At 38.8% G+C, this 20,285-nt stretch overlaps 1 protein-coding gene across 3 annotated transcripts in view; it reads right to left on the bottom strand.

Moving 5' to 3' along the window:
- Positions 1–20,285, bottom strand: part of LOC120516427 (reticulon-4-like) — a 91,244-nt gene that overhangs the window by 50,435 nt on the left and 20,524 nt on the right. For 2 of the 3 annotated variants that reach the window (XM_039738072.1, XM_039738074.1), the window contains exon 2: positions 1,411–1,464. The exons of the other annotated variant lie outside the window; for it this stretch is intronic. In XM_039738072.1, the coding sequence (XP_039594006.1) occupies positions 1,411–1,464 (54 nt within the window). The remainder of the gene's footprint in view (positions 1–1,410; positions 1,465–20,285) is intronic. 3 annotated transcript variants of the gene reach the window in all.

The raw sequence follows: 20,285 nt of genomic DNA, 5'->3' as shown, positions 1-20,285 counted from the left end.
AGAACTTGTGGTCAATCCTCAAGAGGTAGGTGGACAAACTAAAGCCCACAAATTCTGACAAACTCCAAGCATTGATTACAAAAGAATGGGCTGGCATCAGTCAGTATTTGGCCCAGATGTTGACTGACAGCATTCTAGAGCGAATTGCAGAGTTCTTGAAAAAGAAGGGCCAACACTGCAAATATGGACTCTCTGCATAAACAATGCAATTGTCAATAAATGCATTTGAAACTTGTGAAATGCTTGTAATTAAACTTCAGTATAGCATAAAACCATCTGACAAAAAAGATCTAAAAACACAGAAGCAGCAAACTTTGTGAAAACCAATACTTGTGTCATTCTCAAAAACTTTTGGTCACAACTGTATATATAACAAAATGCATACAAGATTGAAAAACTGAGCTGGTAAAAATCAATTGACTTTATTAAAAATGTCAAGCCATCATACATGCAAATAATGCATGCACATCAAGGGGGTGGGGTGGGGTGGTAGAGAAGATGTACAAATCACAACAAAAAGCATCCTACTGTGAATAAAATAGGACAACTGTGATATGTTTTTGGGATCTTAGAAGACAAAAGGAACATTTCTTTAGTGAGAACAGGACATTCAATATATTATCAGTATTTATTAACTACATTATATTATTCTAAAATAATGTCATGCTGCTTAATTGCACTTGTCACATTATTAATCATCTGTTCCACTAATTCAAACTTAATTCAAAATATGTTTCAGTAAAGGGAATAGATTACATCTCTGGGAGCAAAGAAACAAGTTTAAAGAGTATGTTATTGTACAGTGTAAAACTGAAACCTCAAAACAGATTTGCTAAAAAGGATACCCAAGCTACTAGAGGACACTGCGGGTGAGGCTTACAAAAGTGCTAGGGAGAACAGCTTGTTTGGCATTCTCCAGTCACACTCTATAGTATGGTAAACCTGCAAAAAAACATGGTGCTCCAAGTGGAGTTGATTGCATTGGGGAATGCTCACCAGCGTCCCTAAAGTGCACACCAGGCATCCGATGCTTATAAGAATTGTCATTCTTCAAGGTACATGTGTTGGAAGAGTTTACAAACACCCTTGTTACATAGTTTCTCTAAATGATGTGGTGCATCTTATTTGTGACTGGTAAATGGCAGTTATTGTTTACATCTCAGGAGGTCTACTAAAATCCCACAACACAACATGCATTGTCACAGTTGCACTCTAGGCTGTGTAGCATGCAAGGTGTAATTTATTCTTAACCTACAGTCCACAATTTTATACACTGAAATGTGTCTACATCTCGATTATTTATCATACTGAAATTCACCAACCAAAGCATGTGAACAATACAAAGAAATAAAGAACAAGGAAAACACATAAAAAAAGTCAGTTACAAAACAGCTAGCACAGAGAACTTGCCTGGAAAAGGATGCAGCAGAGGCTCAGATGGAGCAGAAGGAAAAAGTTTCTCATCTGTAAAACAAATAGGTGTAGCTCAGTAGGAAAAACAGAAGAAAAACACAATCAGTTGTTTGCAAGACAGAGTAGAGTGCAAGGCAAGAAACCAAGAAACCACAAAAAAAATAAAATCTAAGAGCTTTATACATTTCTATCATTTTTATAACACAGGCTACAGCAACCACATTACTTCTCCAGATACCTCAGAAGCCTTGGACAGTAAACTATTTAAAATTACAGGTACCAGATGTGTGGTAGCACGATTGCTTCATTTCTTCCCGAAACTATGAATTAGGGTTCTCAAATGAGACAATTGCATCATCTATTGTAAAGAAGATTCTTCACTCCAAAAGTGAAAATCAAAGTTGTCTGCAGAAAAAATGTATGACTATTGACAATTTGTGGCATCTCAATAAAGATGCAAATGCTACCTTTCAGAAAAAAAAATGGTAATGCACCTTCACACATTATAAATGTGTACCCAGTAAGTAAAATGGGTGCAGCATGAATGTAAACCTGTCATTTTAAATGATACACTTTGCCTCTTTCCCCTTAGTCACACATCTTTGAAATTTAAAGTTTAAGTTTGAAGTTTAAAGCCCTTCTTATTTTAAAAGTTTTCAAAATTTCACTTATATAAAAAGTAAGTTCACCCCTACTTTTAGCACTACCTCAATTAACTAAAATACAATGGACCCCTAACGTACCAGTAAATTCACCAGGGAATAGCCAAAATAATGAAATGGACCGTTATGGAATGGATGTGTTGGGATTTGAAACAGAAAGAGAATGCAAAATACCCCTCAAATAACACAGGCCACCAGCAATAAATACGTACAATGCAAGAAAAATTGTATATAGTAAATGTGTGTACAGTGACACTAAACGTACATGCATGTACTAAGTACTGTAAGTAGAAAATTAATTACGGTTACTCACCAACAATGACATGATGACTTGTCCGATAACAATGAGTTTAATTTTACTGCACAACAAAGGAGAGTGTTACAGTTCTTCTAAAGGAGCCACTTCAGGTGACTGTAGCACCGCCATTGTTGTTCATCCAGCAGTCTTCAATCCAAATCCCTAAAGCAGATTCCATCCAGACTACTGCCTTATTACATCCACTTACAACTCGTTTTGCACCGCGGTTAAAAGGACACTGCGGCCGTAGATCTTATATTCCTTTCCTACTTTTAAATAAAAAGAATCGTAGCCTCATTGATGCTGTAATGGCGTCCTACAGCGGTGTAGCTTTTCCCTTCTTTCTACAAATCCAAAACGTTTACCTTTTCGGCAATCGTTAACATCTTCCGTTGACGCTTGGGCACAGACCCTGAAGCAGTAGCAGGAGCAGATCGTTTTGGAGCCTTAATGAAGGGCTTGACTATGCACAAAGATAAACACAAAAAAAGAGTACAAAAGTTAACTCTTTACACAGCGAAACACGTTGATGCTGAATGAGCGAGACGAGACTTCCTGGTTAACACCGCATTCAGCACACAGGAACTTAACTGCGTGCCCTGATTGGCTAGCTTCTCAGGTCATCCGCCAATAGCGTCCCTGGTATGAAATCAACTGGGCAAACCAACTGAAGAAGCATGTACAGGAAGTAAAAAGACCCATTGTCTGCAGAACCCGCGAAGCAGCAAAAAATCTGTGTTATATATTTAGTTATGCTTACATATAAAATCTGCGATAGAGTGAAGCCGCCCAGGCACATCACAGATCTCTCAGTTTAATGAAGACAATCTGTAAGTCTCAAAACTGGCTAATTTCCAATCTTCAGCTACACCTTCATATCCTGTCCATAAAAATCAAACCGCAGAGAAGACAAAACAAAAACACTTTGGGTGGGGTCTGAAACACTTACTGAGAGAGCACAACTTAAATGTCAAGTATATGAATATAATAAGAGGGACTGTTTGCAAGAAACAAAGGGGCACATGGTCATAAACTGAAGCCTTTTTTGGCATGGCGTTAGCACTCAACTTCAAAAACCCTCTTGCTTTCATTATACAGAAACATCTTTGTTCAGCTGACAGCTGCTCTTAAGTGCTGATTGTCCATCAATAGTTCCTGGGGATTCCACTATAGAGGTACCAACCTTTGGACCACAAGTCCTTAAAACTGCCTTCACTATGGAGATTTTAAACAGTCTATTCAAATTCTACAGTATTTGCTTAACATACCCCAAAATGATGGAGAAGTTCTTTCAGATTTTAAACTCCTGCCAAAAAAGGCTTCCACTACTTGTTCCCAGCCAAGCAGTGGCTTCCTTCATGACCCGTTTGGATTTTCCAGGTATGTCCAGTAGGCATCCTACCTTTCTAAGTCAGCTTGCTATCAAGAGGTTATCAGTTGATATCTCGGTACCTCTCTTTACCCAGCTTTTCAAAAACACACTGGCTCATATAAGACGGAGCATACAACAATTACGTCACATGCTCGGTTGGGTGCAGTCCTCAGCCTTTTTAGACATTGAAATTTAGGTGGTCAAAGGTCATTTCAATTTATGCCCTTGTCCAAGACAGACCTGCGTTATATCAGGTTTGTGGGCCAGGTTTGGGTTTAGGTAATGGGGTCATTTAAAACTGTCTACAAGCATGGCCCCTGTCTCCAGCCAGGATCCCACCGTGATAACCTGCATAATCCTTCTATATAAAAGCGGTCGGGATTGTCCTTCCGTCCCGTGAGTGCTACGCAGGCACGGAGTTTCACACATGCCCCGTCCATTTTGCAATGCACAATGGGATTTGTAGTTTCGTTTTTCCAGGTAAAAGATAATTTTCTACTCCAGACTGTGCGATATCTTCTTCTTTCTTAATATATAAAAGCGGTCGGGATTGTCCTTCCGTCCCGTGAGTGGAAAGCGTAGCGGTATTCCGCTTATCACAGACTTACTACTTGCAGCTTGTGTACGAAGCAACATGATGTGAGCAGAGTTCTGGTGCTCCCATCGTTCCCTTGCTTTTGTGCGCGATGCACTGGAAAAAATAGACAAAATTATGTTTCTGGAAATAATTGATGTTGATGGGAGTACAAATGCCTCACCGCGTAGTAAATATCAGGGGGGTTCAAAAGGGCGACCTCAATATAGAAAAAAAGTTTAAATTTCATCACAAAAATAACAGAAACTATGAGTATTAAAGTAATACCGCTCAAATGCAATATAACCAAATTAATGAGTTTGTATAAAATATCAAATTGATCTACATATTGAATTGCCTTAAGAAGTGGTCAACTTAAAAGTCGGTCACCTTAAAAGGCGGGTGAGCCTAGTACATAACAATTTTAAATAAAATACATGTTTCACTGTGATTTCTAAATATGGATGTGTACTACCTTGTTCAAATGTCCAATACAGCTGTGATTCCCTAAAAATGCTGGAGTCAAACTGACCCAGGCCACCTATCCTCCATGTACAAAATGATGCAAGATAGATTCTCAGATGATTTGTGCTGTATTTGTGGCATATATGTTAGACAAATTCATTCACTATGTCAACAGGCCTATAGGCTGTTTTCACCTGTAATAAAATAGGATACACTACCTGTACATTAATACTGTGGAAGCTTTTTTATTCACATAATCCCCTTCATTTGCACCTGATGGGGCCTTGATTTGAGTTAGAATGCAGTCCAATGTTCCAATGACATTAGGGAATCATGGGAAATGAGATTATCATCTCAGATCCTGAGAACCGTGGAGGAGATTATCAAGTTTTTCCAGGCGTTTCTGAAGTGTTTTGTGTTGAGATGCATGGGAGTGCTCCCTCTGATGAAGCCGATGCAGATGGGCACAAGACAAAACTTGAATCCAATACAACAGTAATGCAGGACACAGGCAAACTGCGACCGTGATGACAAAAAAACAACTGTGCCCTTCTGTTGAGCTGGCTCTCTTTTAAAGTTCTCGTCAGCCCGTCTTGTCCCCAGCAGCCCATGCACCTATTACAGACGTTCAATGAGGGCAATACTCTTCGAGGAGGCTGGGAAATGAAGTCCCTCAAGTTGTAGCACTGCTACAACTGGGTAAGTAACAAAAAAAATAATTTGGGTGAATATTCCTTTAATAGTCAACTAATCTATAAAGAATGGAACATATTACTTGACTTTATATCTGTTTTTCCCAGCAAAGATCTTATGCCATAATGAACATACCATGTTATACCATCTTCAGCCACCTTTTTCAGGTCCTTCTGGGGAATTCCCAGTTAAGAGTTATAATCCCTTTGGCATGTTTGGGCTTTGCTTCACTCAATCCCTCTTCACAGGCACCTGCCACAACTACTTGTCTAAATGAACTACACTGGTTAATCTCAATCCATGAAAACAGTGATTCTATGCCAAAAGCATCCCATGTTCCAAAGTGTCTCACTCTACCAGTCAAAGTGAGCCTTGTGCTCCTTGCACAAAACTTTATTTCAGCCATTTCCACTTCATTATTCATTAAATATTATTATTATTTAATATTTATTATTCATTATTTTCATCACCACCCAGAGTTGTAAATATTATCTGTACATGGATAAAGCATGCTAGCTTGTATGTCAAATGTTTTGCCCAATATGTGGCTTCTGCTTCAACATCCCAAAACCTATTAAAATAGCCTCAGAATTTTTACTAATGCGCAAATTCTTTGACCAGTCTTTTGGTCACCTATACTCGCACTTGTAAGCAAGACCCTGAGGTACCTGAAATCCTCTACCTGAGGCAGCTCATTTCTTACCTGCAGAGAAAAACGACAGTTTTAGGAAAAGACAATAATCTCACATTTGTGAGTGCCAATTATGATCATGATTGTAATCCTTAGCAGTGAACTGCTCCAGTGTGCTGAGGAGATCACCGCAGAAATAAGGTTAAGATAATGTTATCATCATCCACAAATATATAAGGCATAATCCTCAGTTTCACCAAACTGAAAATTCTTCAAATTTTGGCCATGCCTTAATACCATAACCCAAAAAAAAACCCACAGAAAAAGAATTGTAAAAGTTTAATAATTTAATAAAATTTATTTAATGTGCACTCTCTTACAAGGTACTAAATCTCAACAGGAATTAAAGTTTTATTTCAGTGCTACACGCAGCTGTGACAGCTATGTACTCAACTGTTGCAAACTTTCTGGGTATTTTGTCAAGGACTAAAATGTAAGATTTTGTTTCAATACGATAACCTTGTACAGAATATGGCACATTAAGACTATGTTCTTTTTAATGAAGCTTTGCTCAGTTTAAGAAGGTACAATATGTTGCTTAAAGCCAGTTGAGGCATAAATTACACATCCTGCGGCTGTCTCACCATTGCATTCACATGAATTAAGAGTTTTTATTAATTAGAAAAGAATAGGTTTGTGTTCTTAGAATATATTCTAGCACAAACTCAAACTATACAAAACACTCTTACAGCAATATTATTCCCATAGCATATTCTTATACAATGAATGCAGCTCAAAGTGCTTTACAAAATGTAAGAATTTTAGCGAGATTACTCCGATTTTCTTTTGCTGTTTTAAGATTCTTGCTGCTGCCTTTTCAACTAACTGCAATTGGCAGATGTCTCAGGTAGTCCTGTTAAGGAAACATTACTAGCCAACTAAACACATCTTGCAATGTTATAAGAGGAATTAACTTTTGCAATATTTCTTAAAGGAAAAATGCATACCTAGTAACATAGTTAATGTGTGATTTAAAGTTTAGATCAGAATCCATGATCACACCTGAGCTTTTAACTTCCACCTTGACTTCTGAGTGCCAATGAGTCGTTTTATTTCTAAGATCTTTTCATTTTTTCCAACAACTAAAATGTTTTTTCCTTATTTAGCTAGGGAAAATTACTATTCATCAATTCAGTAATACAAGACAGATATTGGATCAAAGGGCACAGAGGGTCAGAGTCATTGGCTGCTTCAGATAAGTATAATCTGTATGTCATCTTCATAACTGTGTTAGCTCACTTTGTATTTTGAAATAATCAGGCTGAACAGGAGCATGTAAACTGAAAATATTGGGCAGGAAATATCCTTGTGGTATACCCTATAAAAATATCATAAATCCTTGAGATACAATCATAACTAACAAAAAATTTCCTGTGTGTTAACCAAGACTGAAACCAATTTAGGACATTACCAGAGAGACCCACCCTTTATCTAAGACTATTAACAAAAATGACCTGGTCTATGGTGTTGAATGCTGCACTCAAGTCTAACAGAATGACAACATATATCTTGCCTGCACCAGCATTAACCTGCAGATCATTAAATACTTTAACCAGATCAGTTTCTGTGCTGTGACCTGACTGAAACATATCAAGAATGGCGTATTTATTCATGTAATTATGTAACTTTTTAAAAGCTGTTCTTCTATAATTTTACTTAAAAAGGCAGGTAAAAAATAAGTGTTGGGATTGGGTCACGTGAACAAATGGAAGATTTTAATTGTGTAATTATTCTATGAAATTTAAGTAAACTTGTTTTAGCGAAGGAATACATTTCACTATAATGAGCTTGATAAGGGTCAACAGTTTAGGTCTTTGAGGGATATACTACATGTAATATAATTTATTTTGCTGCAAAAGCTTTGCATGTTTCACTATGTTTTCAGGTGGCAATCCACTGACTGAGTTGGGTTTAGAAGAAGATCAACAGTAGAAAGTAAAACTACTGGATTTTTTGCAATTTCATTTATAATTTTAGAAAACTAGGACTGCCCCTCTAGTTGAACTACTTTGTTGTATTCAGTAATATGAATTTTCAATATTTCATAGTAAACTGTTCGTTTAGTGTTCCACCACTTACACTCAGCCCTGCAGCATGTCCTCTTATGTGTAGACAGAATAGGAGTGTTTCAAGGTATTTTGATGTTGGTGGATTATTTTAACAATTGTTTTCTGGGGCTACAATATAAATTATAGCTCTCACCTTAGCATTAAAATTGTCCACCTTACTGGTTACATTACTGGCTGCATCAGGACAAGCAATATTCTCAGACTGGTCACACACAATCTTAGCAAACCTAGAGGGTGCGGAGGCCTCAAAGTAACATTTTTTCTAAATAACATTTTTTTCTAACAATACACTGCTTTTTAGTTCTATTCATCAGTATTTATACACCAAATGAAATGCACAAATGGTCAGAAGTGACAGTTTACAGACATTGGTACAAGTTAATGTCCAAACCTTTTGAGATTACTAAATTAAACATGTGTTCTGCCTTAAGTGTAGGCGGACTAAAAAGTGTTGGCTATGATGAAAAGAATGCAGTAAATTAATAAAATTATCTCTCTTTAGGTTCAGACTGGTTAAAAACATGCAAGTCGAATTTTCATACTGTTTGGAGCCTGTCACAGATTTTTATTATTATAGATGCTAAATCTGAAAATTCATCAATAAAAGCCATAATATATGTAGGAGGTCAATAAATGGTCAATATTAGGGATTGCAATACTCTTTGAATAGCTACACCAAGATTCTCAAGAGACACGAAAATACCAAAACTGGCATCTTAACAGCTTAACTGGCTTAACTGATACTTGGCAGATCTCTTTTACCTTGGCAAACAGTGTGTAACAAAATTATAATTCAGATGTGCAGCTTCAATTAATACTGCAGCACCATCACTACTAAGCCATGTTTAACTCAATGTTAAAGTCTATATTCCTATCACTAATAAGATTGTTATAATATAAGATGTCTTGCTGGCTAATGCGCTCACATTAAGCAATGCCAAACTAAGGGTTTCAGAAGAGCAAAGATGCACTGACATTTTGGGACAGCTCGAGATGGCATTTGAGTTATCCATGTTTATACCGATTTGTCCAGACATCTTTTGCTAAATTACGATCAGCAGCTATAGTGCTAATATAGTGCACATCCACAGGTAAACCCACTACAACATCATCATATCTTAATACGTGTTTATGACTTACATAGGAACTAAAATTAGGAGGTAATGCACCTTAGAGATGTTTTCAGAGAGGACCCTTGCGCTGAATCCATTGGTGTGTAGGCTGTCACATCTATAGAAATGCAGTCTCTTCCAAAAAAGATCCCAGTTGTCCATGAAACTGATGTGTTACCTCTTGCAGAAGTCTCTCACTTCATTGTTCAATGCCAGCAGTTGACTGTAGGCTTCATCCAACCTTCTACCCAAGGACCTAAAATGATGATGCCAGCAGCCAGGCTCCTCTCCATTGTGGAGTGAATTAGGAATGCGAAGTCCATCTTTAGAACCTCTGACTGTTGACATTTAATATCATTCATACCACCATATTCTAAGATGGTATTAATTTGCAGAAGGTACAATAATTCCATCCATTTGCAGCACATTCTACAGTATACCACTCAGTAAATTGTCATAAGCTTCCTCCGAGACCAAAAAGCACATGCAGACAGGATGAGTAAACTCCTATAATTTTTCAAATTTCACACCAAGGACAAAGATATGACAATTAAATTAGAGGTTCAACTATAAGACAGTCTCTATTCCAATACATCATCAATGGCTTTCACAACATTAATGTCAGACTATATTTAAAGCTAAAGTTGAATTATGATCGACTGTCAAATTAATCAGGTTCTCCACTTTTGCTGAAGAGGTCCAATTCAGTAGTTCTTACTGAATATTCAGTATGTACATTTAATAAATAATGCTCATTACAATTACAACAATATACTGTATCATGTTACTATTAGTCTAAGTACTCTAAAGGTTAATACCCAATTACACCATATAACGCCATGTTTTAAATGTAAAATGAACTGAGTAACTTTTAAAAACTGTATGACAGTTACATGTAATTTCCTCCAATGACATACAAAATTTCCTTCAAATACATAATTTTCGCAATTTAGGATAACTACAGTGTATATGTAAGGATTGTCCATAACAAACACCATGTTCAAGCATAAGGGTGTTCATATGTGCACTTGGCACCAGGACACCTTAGGCCTCAGTTTGATGATCGACTTTGTGGTCGTGTTGCCGAACCTGCGGCCATATGTCTTGGACACTCAGGTGAAGACAGTGGCGGAGCTGTCAACTAAACACCACCTGGTGGTGAGTAGGTTTCGATGGTGGGGGAGGATGCCGGTCAGGCCTGGTAGGACAAAACGTGTTGTGAGGGTCTGCTGGGAACATCTGGAAGAGTCCCATGTCAGAAGCAGCTTCAACTCCCACCACCAGCAGAACTTCGACCATATCCCCGAGGGAGGTGGGGGATATGGAGTCTGAATGGGCCACGTTCCATGCCTCTATTGTTGAGGAGGCTGACCAGAGCTGTGGCCGTAAGGTGGTCGGTGCCTGTCGTGGCGGCAAGCCCCAAACCCGTTGGTGGACACTGCTGGTGAGGAATGCTGTCAAGCTGAAGGAGTCCTACAGGACCTTTTTGTCCTGTGGGACACTGGAGGCAGCCGATAGGTACCGGCAGGCTAAGCGGAATGCGGCTTCGGCGGTTGCTGAGGCAAAAACTCGGGTGTGGGAGGAGTTTGGAGAGGCCATGGAGAACGACTTTCGGACGGCTTCCAGGAGATTCTGGTCCACCATCCGGTGTCTCAGGAGGGGGAAGCAGTGCAGTGTCAACACTGTATATGGTGGGGATGGTGCGCTGCTGACCTCGACTCGAGACGTTGTGGGTTGGTGGGGGGAGTACTTCGAAGACCTCCTCAATCCCACTAACATGCCTTCCAATGAGGAAGCAGACTCTGGGGACTCAGAGGTGGGCTCCCCCATCACTGGGACTTAGGTCACCGAGGTGATCAAAAAACTTCTTGGTGGCAGGGCCCCTGGGGTGGAGGAGATACGCCTGGAGTTCCTCAAGGCTCTGGATGTTTTAGGACTGTGCCTCTGGATTGGCAGACCGGGGGTGGTGGTTCCCCTCTTTAAGAAGGGGGACCGGAGGGTGTGCTCCAACTACAGAGAGATCACACTCCTCAGCCTCCCTGGAAAAGTCTATTCGGGGGTCATGGAGAGGAGGATCCATCACATAGTCGAACCTCGGATTCAGGAGGAACAGTGTGGTTTTCGTCCTGGTCATGGAACAGTGGACCAGCTCTACACTCTTAACAGGGTCCTGGAGGGCGCATGGGAATTTGCCCAACCTGTCCATTTGCTTTTTGTGGACTTGGAAAAGGCATTTGACTATGTCCCTCTGGGAATCCTGTGGGGGGTACTCAGAGTACCGGACTCCCTGAAAAAGGCTGTTTGGTCCCTGTAAGATCGGTATCAGAGCTTGATATGCTTTGCCGGCAGTAAGTCGAACCCATTTCCAGTAAGAGTTGGACTCCACCAGGGCTGCCCTTTGTCACCGATTCTGTTCATAACTTTTATGGAAAGAATTTCTAGCCGCAGCCAGGGTGTTGTGGGGGTCCAGATTGGTGGACTCAGGATTGGGTCACTGCTTTTTGCAGATGTCGTCGTCCTGTTTGCTTCATCAGGCCGTGATCTTCAACTCTCTCTGGATCGGTTCGCAGCTGAGCGTGAAGCGGCTGGGATGGGAATCAGCACCTCCAAATCCGAGACCATGGTCCTCAGCCGGAAAAGGGTGGAGTGCCCTCTCAGGGTTGGGAGCGATATCCTGCCATAAGTATTTCGGGGTCTTCTTCACGAGTGAGGGAAGAATGGAGCATGAGATCAAGATGGCGGATTGGTGCAGTGTCCGCAGTGATGTGGGCTCTGCATCGGTCTGTCGTGGTGAAAAAGGAGCTGAGCAGAAAGGCAAAGCTCTCAACTTACCAGTCAATCTATGTTCCTACACTCACCTATGGTCTTGAGCTATGGGTAGTGAGCGAAAGAACAAGATCGCGAATACAAGTGGCAGAAATGAGTTTCCTCCGCAGGGTGTCTGGGCTTTCCCTTAAAGATGGGGTGAGAAGCTCAGTCATCTGGGAGGGTCTCAGAGTACAGCTGCTGCTCCTCCGCATCGAGAGGAGTCACATGAAGTGGCTCGGGCATCTGATCAGGATGCCTCCTGGACGCCTCCCTGGTGAGGTGTTCCGGGCACGTCTAACCAGGAGGAAGCCCAGGGGAGGACCCAGGACACAATGGAGGGACTATGTCTCTCAGCTGGGCTGGGAATGCCTTGAGATTCCCCCGGAAGAGGTAGAAGTGGCCGGGGAGAGGGAAGTCTGGGTATCTCTGCTCAATCTGCTGCTCCCGCGACCCGACCTTGGATAAGCGGAAGAGGATGGATGGATAGATACAGTGTACTACAGTAATAGTTCCATTAAAGTATAACGTTAACCCCATTCTTCTCATATATTCATACCAAAACGACCAAATACATTAATCAGAATAAATAGTTACACCCAATATTAAGCAAAGAGTGTCCGTGTAAAACAAAAATAACTGATGAAATCATCCTTCACCGACTGGTGGGGTACATTGTGAACTAGCTCCAAACATTTGCAGAAATTTCCTCAAAATACCAAAATGTAGGGGTCCCCCTTTTTTTTCTTCAGTTCCCCTTTATATTTACTTTTTCAAATCTTGGTTGGTTCACAATAAATCTGTCAGACCCTCATATTCACAGCAGGAAGCACACAAGACTTCTTAGTGTAACTAGTTTATTAGCAGCAGTGTGCTGTAGCTTAGGGAAGGCAGGCTGATCAGTGTGTCATGTACAAAGTTTGAAAAGGAAAGCACCAGGTAATGTATGTGCCACTAAGGTGTCTAGACACCGAGTGCCCATAGCTTCTTGCTCTTTTAGGTAGCTCACTATCTCATAAATAATCTCCTACTGGGTCCATACTAGTTGGAATTCTTTTGGGACTCTGGCCTATCCATGCACAGTTATATTTTACATAAACTCGCCTCGCTTGCCCACCCCCATGTTTGGTTTACCGGATATACAATTTATTTTTTGTATAGCCCAAAATCACACAACAAGTGCCACAATGGGCTTTAACAGGCCCTGCCATCCGACAGCCACCCACAGTCTTGACCCTCTGAGAAGACCAGAAAAAGCTCCCAAAAAAAAAACACCCTTGTAGGAAGGAAAAAAAAAAAAAAAAAAAAAAAAAAACGAAGAAACCTTCAATTTCTTGGGAAAGACGGACCCCTTTCCAGGTAGGTTGGGCGTGCAGTGGGTGTCAAAAAGAAGGGGGTCAATACAATACAGTACAATACATGGAACAGAATAAATCCTCAATATAGTATAAAAATAAAAATTCTAGAAGTATGCAGTAGAATTTCACATGAGACAATATCACATAATATGACGTGGATTTGTTTTAAGTCCTGGAGACCTCATTCATCAAGCTGCCGCCCCAATTTTGCAATTCCGCATCTGAAATAGCGCTAATCCGATGAAAGGACCCCTCTTTCCCAAGATTCTTGCGATCCTACATCAGGGATGACTTCACCTTAGGCAGACAATATACAATTTAAAAAGATTGTTATTTTCTTGGGAATTGTTACATATGCATTATTTTCACTTTTACTTTAAAAACTTTTGTAAAAACAATACTTGTCCTAGATTTCCGGCCCCGTGCGTGGTTACATCTCTTTTTTTGCCAGACATATAATGCTGCTCGTGTTGTGAAGGGGGGTGGGAGGCACTGAACGCATGCTAAGAATATGCCTTTGGATCATTTGATGTCTTTTTTGCTGCTTGTGATCTGCTTGTCGCATGTCGTTTAAAGAGCTGGGTGCACATGATGGTTGTCTGCCAAATGCAATCCAACAACTGCTAGGTTAGATATCTGTGGACTTGTTTTAAATGATGGCTCACTGCATGGTCTCGCACGACGTCGTAAAAACAATACTTGTCCTTTATTTCCGGCCCCGGGCGTGGTTAAATTCTTTCTTGCAGGACGTACAATGCTGTCCTTTTTGCTACTTTGTGTCTCTGCTGCTTGCATTGTGATCGCCTCTCCATGATCATAAATATACACCTGACTCAATTGTGTTTTCTTTGAAATTAAAACTTGTCGTTACTTTAACTGTTGCAGGTCCACAGATTATCATAGCGTATGTTCCATTATTGTGTAAATCTACGTGTTGTGCATTGAATGATGAGAATGCGAAAAGACTTTGTTTTCTGCTCTTTTCCTTTTAATTCTGACCTCGCTTTGTCCTGCCATTTTTTTCAATTACAAAAAGTCCTGATGATTAATTTCCTTTTTTTTGCGCTAATGCGATCTTTTATTCGTCAATGTTTCATTTATAACATATTGTCCTTTATACGCTTTATATGCACTGAGACAGCTCTGTGTGTGCTGCTTCCCTTTACACTAATGATTTTTTTTTTTTTTGCCCAAAAAACATGAAGATCATGTATCGTCTCCTAGTCATTCATTCCACAGGATTTTATTTATTTATTTTTTTTAAATAGAGAGACAATGCAGTGTGCATTCAGGCACCAGCAAAGCAAAGTGGCAGCATGGTGGTGTTAGCTTGTAACGTTAGGAATGCAATTGTATTGTGTACATGGGGATAATAAATCTGAAATAAACTGATTACAATATATATCAAACCAGTGCCTTACATTTTGAAGAACAGTGCCATTGTCCTTCTGCATTCATCGTACACTGCAAGCTTGCAATAACAATCAACACTCACCGTTACACGTTTTTAATGGCATGTTTGACACGTGATACGAAAAGGCAAAATATACATTATAGCCAAGCCTCAAACTACTAATTGCAATTTTTTAGTAATGCACGCTGAGATGCTTTTTTTGTTCAAAAGACAGTAGAAAGAGAACTTGGGATGCCAATATTTAAGTGAGTAAAAGTAATCAGCAACTTCAAGTTTCCTGCTGGTAGACATTTATTCGAGCTTCACGCCCACATGGAATTGGGATTTGTAGCAATTTTAAATGAACTTGGAACGAATCACATACCGTTACATGTGCCATGTTGAAGCACTTTATGAGACAACAAACCTAACTCTTACATCTCACCCATGCACCATTCTCCCACTTTTAAGAAATTGCACAGTCCTGATGTGTATTATGTCCTTTTTTTTAATTAAACACAGATTATCTTTAAGAATCCTTGAGACCAGAATATAACTGTGATAAAAGCCTAATTTTAATTGTTTCTAAAGCAGGTTTTTCCAAGAAGGTATCCAGCACAAAGGTTAATTTAAAAATTATAAACTTGTAGACATACAGTACCAATCTGTCTGGTGCCCAAATATGTATGCAATATATACTGTAAGCTGAATCTGACATATGCAACCTTCTATTACTTCTGGACATTGTGTTGCTACAAGATTGCATTTAACTAAGAGGTTTCTAAATAGTATTAAGATCGATGGTCTAAAGGTCACCATGGGTTAATAATCTTTACATTTTTTAAAACCATGACAGAATTATAAAGCTACTTACTGGGTATATACACAAGTAACTGAAACAATAGGAGTTATAGTTAAAATAATTTAAAATGAAGTCTTTCATAAACAAAAAGTCATACAAAGGAGTTCATGAAGTCAAGAACAAAGAAAAAGTTTTCCACATAGACAATTGTTACTTCTTTTTTTTTTTCCTACTAGCACAAAGGCGCAAATTTGTAGCGCAGAGACAAGAGCCTTCCCAAGTGTTAAGACAAGTGGACTTAGTTTCTTAAACATTTTAAAAGTAACAAAACCCTCTGGCTGATGCAAAGTAAAAAATAATTTAGAATGATCAAACTTGAGAAATTTAATAAAATAATGATTTTCTGAAAAAATAATTTGTCTGATTTGCTTAATTTGCTTTATATGAGAGTTACCTCTTTTGCTTAGCCTCTCCTTCACCTCATGATAACCTGAAAATAAGTACAGTGGGATATTTTTATACATATAAAGTTTTATACAGATGTAGTAGCTGTCTTAATGCCTCATTTAACTTATAAAAAGAGTGATCTCACAAATTGTAAAAAAAAAAAAGAAAACTGTTTGCAAATAACCATTTAAAAATATTAAAATATCCTTGATGTGAAAGTCAACTGACAGATCACCTGTCTACCAGCATTCAATCTTTTTACATTAAGAGAGCAGTAAAATATACACAAATAGACAATAATTAAATTTGTTTAATCACAATTAATGATTTGATCGATGCAGTGCATAAATGCTTTAATTTAAAGAAGTTAAATGAATAAAGTATTTCCTTTATGTAAACTATTTTTTTCATCTCTAAATAAAACATCATGCACAAAGATACAGCAGAATTGCATCTATTATGTGCAATTTAATAGCTAAAAAATTGTATCATGTATTGGGAAAGCATACTTTTTACTAAAATTATATGAAATAAAAAACATGAATATGATTCATACCTTATTCTGTACAGGTCGTATTTAGTTTATTGTATGTATTCCTAAAGTAAGTGAACAAGACAGTACAATCTGAATAACTACTGAAAGATGCAATACATACATTAATAATCTTGCTGAAGTAACTAATGTCCATCCATCCACCCATTTTCTAACCCGCTGAATCCGAATACAGGGTCACGGGGGTCCGCTGGAGCCAATCCCAGCCAACACAGGGCACAAGGCAGGAACCAATTCTGGGCAGGGTGCCAACCCACCGCAGGACACACACACACACACACCAAGCACACACTAGGGCCAATTAAGAATCGCCAATCCACCTAGCCTGCATGTCTTTGGATTGTGGGAGGAAACCGGAGCGCCCGGAGGAAACCCACGCAGACACGGGGAGAACATGCAAACTCCACACAGGGAGGACAAGGGAAGCAAACCCGGGTCTCCTAACTGCGAGGCAGCAGCGCTACCACTGCGCCACCGTGCCGCCCGTAACTAATGTTCTCACAGAAAACAAACAGCATTGTGGCTATAAGTAGCTTATTCCCTAATATACATTTCAGTTATCTCCCCCACATCAAACCAAGCAACAAAGAGAAGTGAAGTTCTTTTATTAGAAGGCTTAAGTCATGCTATTTAAGGCTACAAGACCATTTTCACAACAGAACTATAGGTAATCTCATTAATAAATTAAACTAATATTCTTTGCAACTGTAAATACGACATTTAGAATTTGATGCTTTAACAACATTTATTATTTAGATGAAATCCTGTATACATTAATTATTCAAATAGCATATTAAATGTTTTTCTTTTCAACATTGTATTTGTTACTTTTCAGTTAGTTTTAATTGAAACATACGCCTAACAGCATTTGCAACACTGCAAAGCACAAGGTATTTGCAAATGAAAGACTGTGCTACAAAATAATTCAGTCAATTTTATTGCTGGAAAGTGCAAAAAAAAGAATGTAGTTGCCAAGTTTTGGTGTTACTTTGAAGCAAACGCTAAGAACCATATGCCACTGCTAAGACAATATGAATCTGTCACCCTAGATATGCCTGTTGTATTAACTGTATTCAGAATTGGCATAAGTGATTAGAACAGAATTAAATGTTTACTCCAAGTTCACAAGTTTATAAGGCCCTTGACCTGCAAGTACTTTGTCTTGGGTATGACGTGAATCAGCATCCAGCACTTCAAGAAGGTCCCCCAACTTGAAAGGGAAAACTTGAGAGGTTGGTGGCAGGATTGGCACTCAAGCCACCGTAAAAAACCTCACACTGTTCCAATGTGGTGCTGAAGTGTCACCCGTTGCACCACTGCACTCTGGTCCCATCCTGGATGGTTTATCATGGGGTGGGTGCGGCAACATGCTGTATTAGCACATGCTTCCAACCTCTCTTTCTGACAGAGAAATAAGAATTTTAGAAGGACATTCATTTTTAGGTATATGAAGAGAACGGTTGGGTATGAACAACCCAATGGGTAGGGCACCAGTCCATTGCAGGACAAAAAAACACCAATTTAATATTGATAATCTGCCTAACTGGCATGTGGCTGGACTGAGAGAGGAAGTCCACGCAGACATGGGGATAAAAATACAGCTGGCTAACAGGCAGCAGTGCAACCACCATACCATCATGACATGCACTTCAGAGTAGAGCTATGAATAGATGGCGACATGCGTTCAATTTGATTTGTACCTCACGATTTGCAATGTGTTTTAAAATAATACCTGCGTCCTTTTCAAATAATGCATTTTCCAAATTAGTTAACAATAGTTGTCAATAGACCTCAACAAATGAGGGGTTTTCAAAAGTGCAGGGGGGTGCAGTTGTGGGGGTTGAACATGCTTTATAAAAAAAAAAAAAATATTTAAATTAATGTACTTTTAAATAAGTAAGCTAAAAAGTATGACTAAGAAACTTTTGAGACTAAGTAAACAAAGTAATTATAACTTCTTAGTTCTAAATACTTTCTCTTAGATTACAGCATTAACATTTTTGGATAAGATTATCATTTGACTAAATGTAAACCCGGTTTACATTTACCTCAGCTTAAAGTTTGGATACCCTTGCAGTAAACAGTTTACTAAACCGTTTACTGCAAGGGTATCCAAACTTTAACCTGAGGTCCCCCAAAGCATACCACTGTATGGTTAGGGCACCCCACTAATATAAACTCTTCTTGTTTACTTATAACAGTGGTAAACTTCAAGTGTGACACATATACATTGTATTTACAGATTCCTCAAGTTAAGATTTGAATATTTACATCAAAAATAACCATTTATTGCAATGTAAATTAACAATTAAGCGATACATATACATTTGTACTTTATGGGTTGTTTTTACATTTTTCTTCTGTTTGTAATGTGTCTATAAAGCATACAGTGCTTATAATTCATGTGCTTTTTACTTAAGACAGAGTTGAAAATTTCAAACTTGAAAATATAACCCTTCACAAGAAACTTAAACAATAAACCTTGCCCAATTTTAAAATACTAAGCCAAAAATATAAATTTAAAATGCTATGATCACGGATTTTACCTATTGTATATTAATATACGGTACATAGAGGAAAACTAAAACTTTGAAATTCCCAGTAAGATAATGATGCCTTCTTAATGCAAGTGCTCAAAAAACTCCATGCATAGACAATGTCTATGGTCACATTCTATATTAATGATTAAAAATAAATAAAGCATTTCCGCATTACACACTGGCTCATTCATATCCGTTACATAATGGCAGCTATGAGTATGCATTTTCTCTCCTTACTGATATACAGGGCCAAAAGATACTTTAACTAGGGGTGTTAATTATTGAGTGGATTATCATCAACTTACATTAAGAGTGTAAACTAATTTTATCAGTTATGTTGTAGTCTTCACAGGCTGGTGAGTGGTGTGAGGAGCCAGATTCTGAGGGGGTATACACAATCGCCTCAAGTAAAAATTAGACAAGGTATGCAGTGTGTTGTACAACAAACCCAGCAACCTTAAGCATTTAGCAACTGAAGCTGCCAGAATGAACTGGCCGACCAGTTGGGAATCTCACACTCATCCGAGTTGTGTCATGCAATCTCCATAGAAGTGTATCTGAGGAACAACCTAATGATACCAACTATTTCCTTATTGTCAGGCAGAGCAGGCAGAGATCAAAACATAATCTGCAGTGAATGCAGATTTTCTTAATGCAATTGGTGAAACAGACAGCAAACATGTTGTAATAAAGTCATTGCCATAGAATGAATTTGCCTTCTAAACAGAAATCGCCTTGATTTAATTAATACAAAACTGATACAAGATGCTCAAATGTTTCAAACTATAACTGTGGCAAGGTGGCCAACCTGAATATGATTCCTTTATTCTCTGAAATAATGTGCGAAGCAGAATTTAAGAGTCATGCTTTGTGTGATGGTTGGCATCTTGGTAATGCTGTCATTGCCAGGTATGTTGTATAACATACACCACATCCTTTGAGTGTTAGTGTTTTAACTCTATCATGTCATTTCATTCATAAATCATATTTTTTTCCCCCCTCTCTAATGATGCATGTCTCACCCAAGTGATTTGAGGC

This window comes from Polypterus senegalus, chromosome 16, assembly GCF_016835505.1.
Source record: "Polypterus senegalus isolate Bchr_013 chromosome 16, ASM1683550v1, whole genome shotgun sequence".
Taxonomy (NCBI): domain Eukaryota; kingdom Metazoa; phylum Chordata; class Cladistia; order Polypteriformes; family Polypteridae; genus Polypterus; species Polypterus senegalus.
The sequence above is the reverse complement of the archived record's forward strand: the minus strand, read 5'-3'. Positions and strand labels throughout refer to the sequence as shown.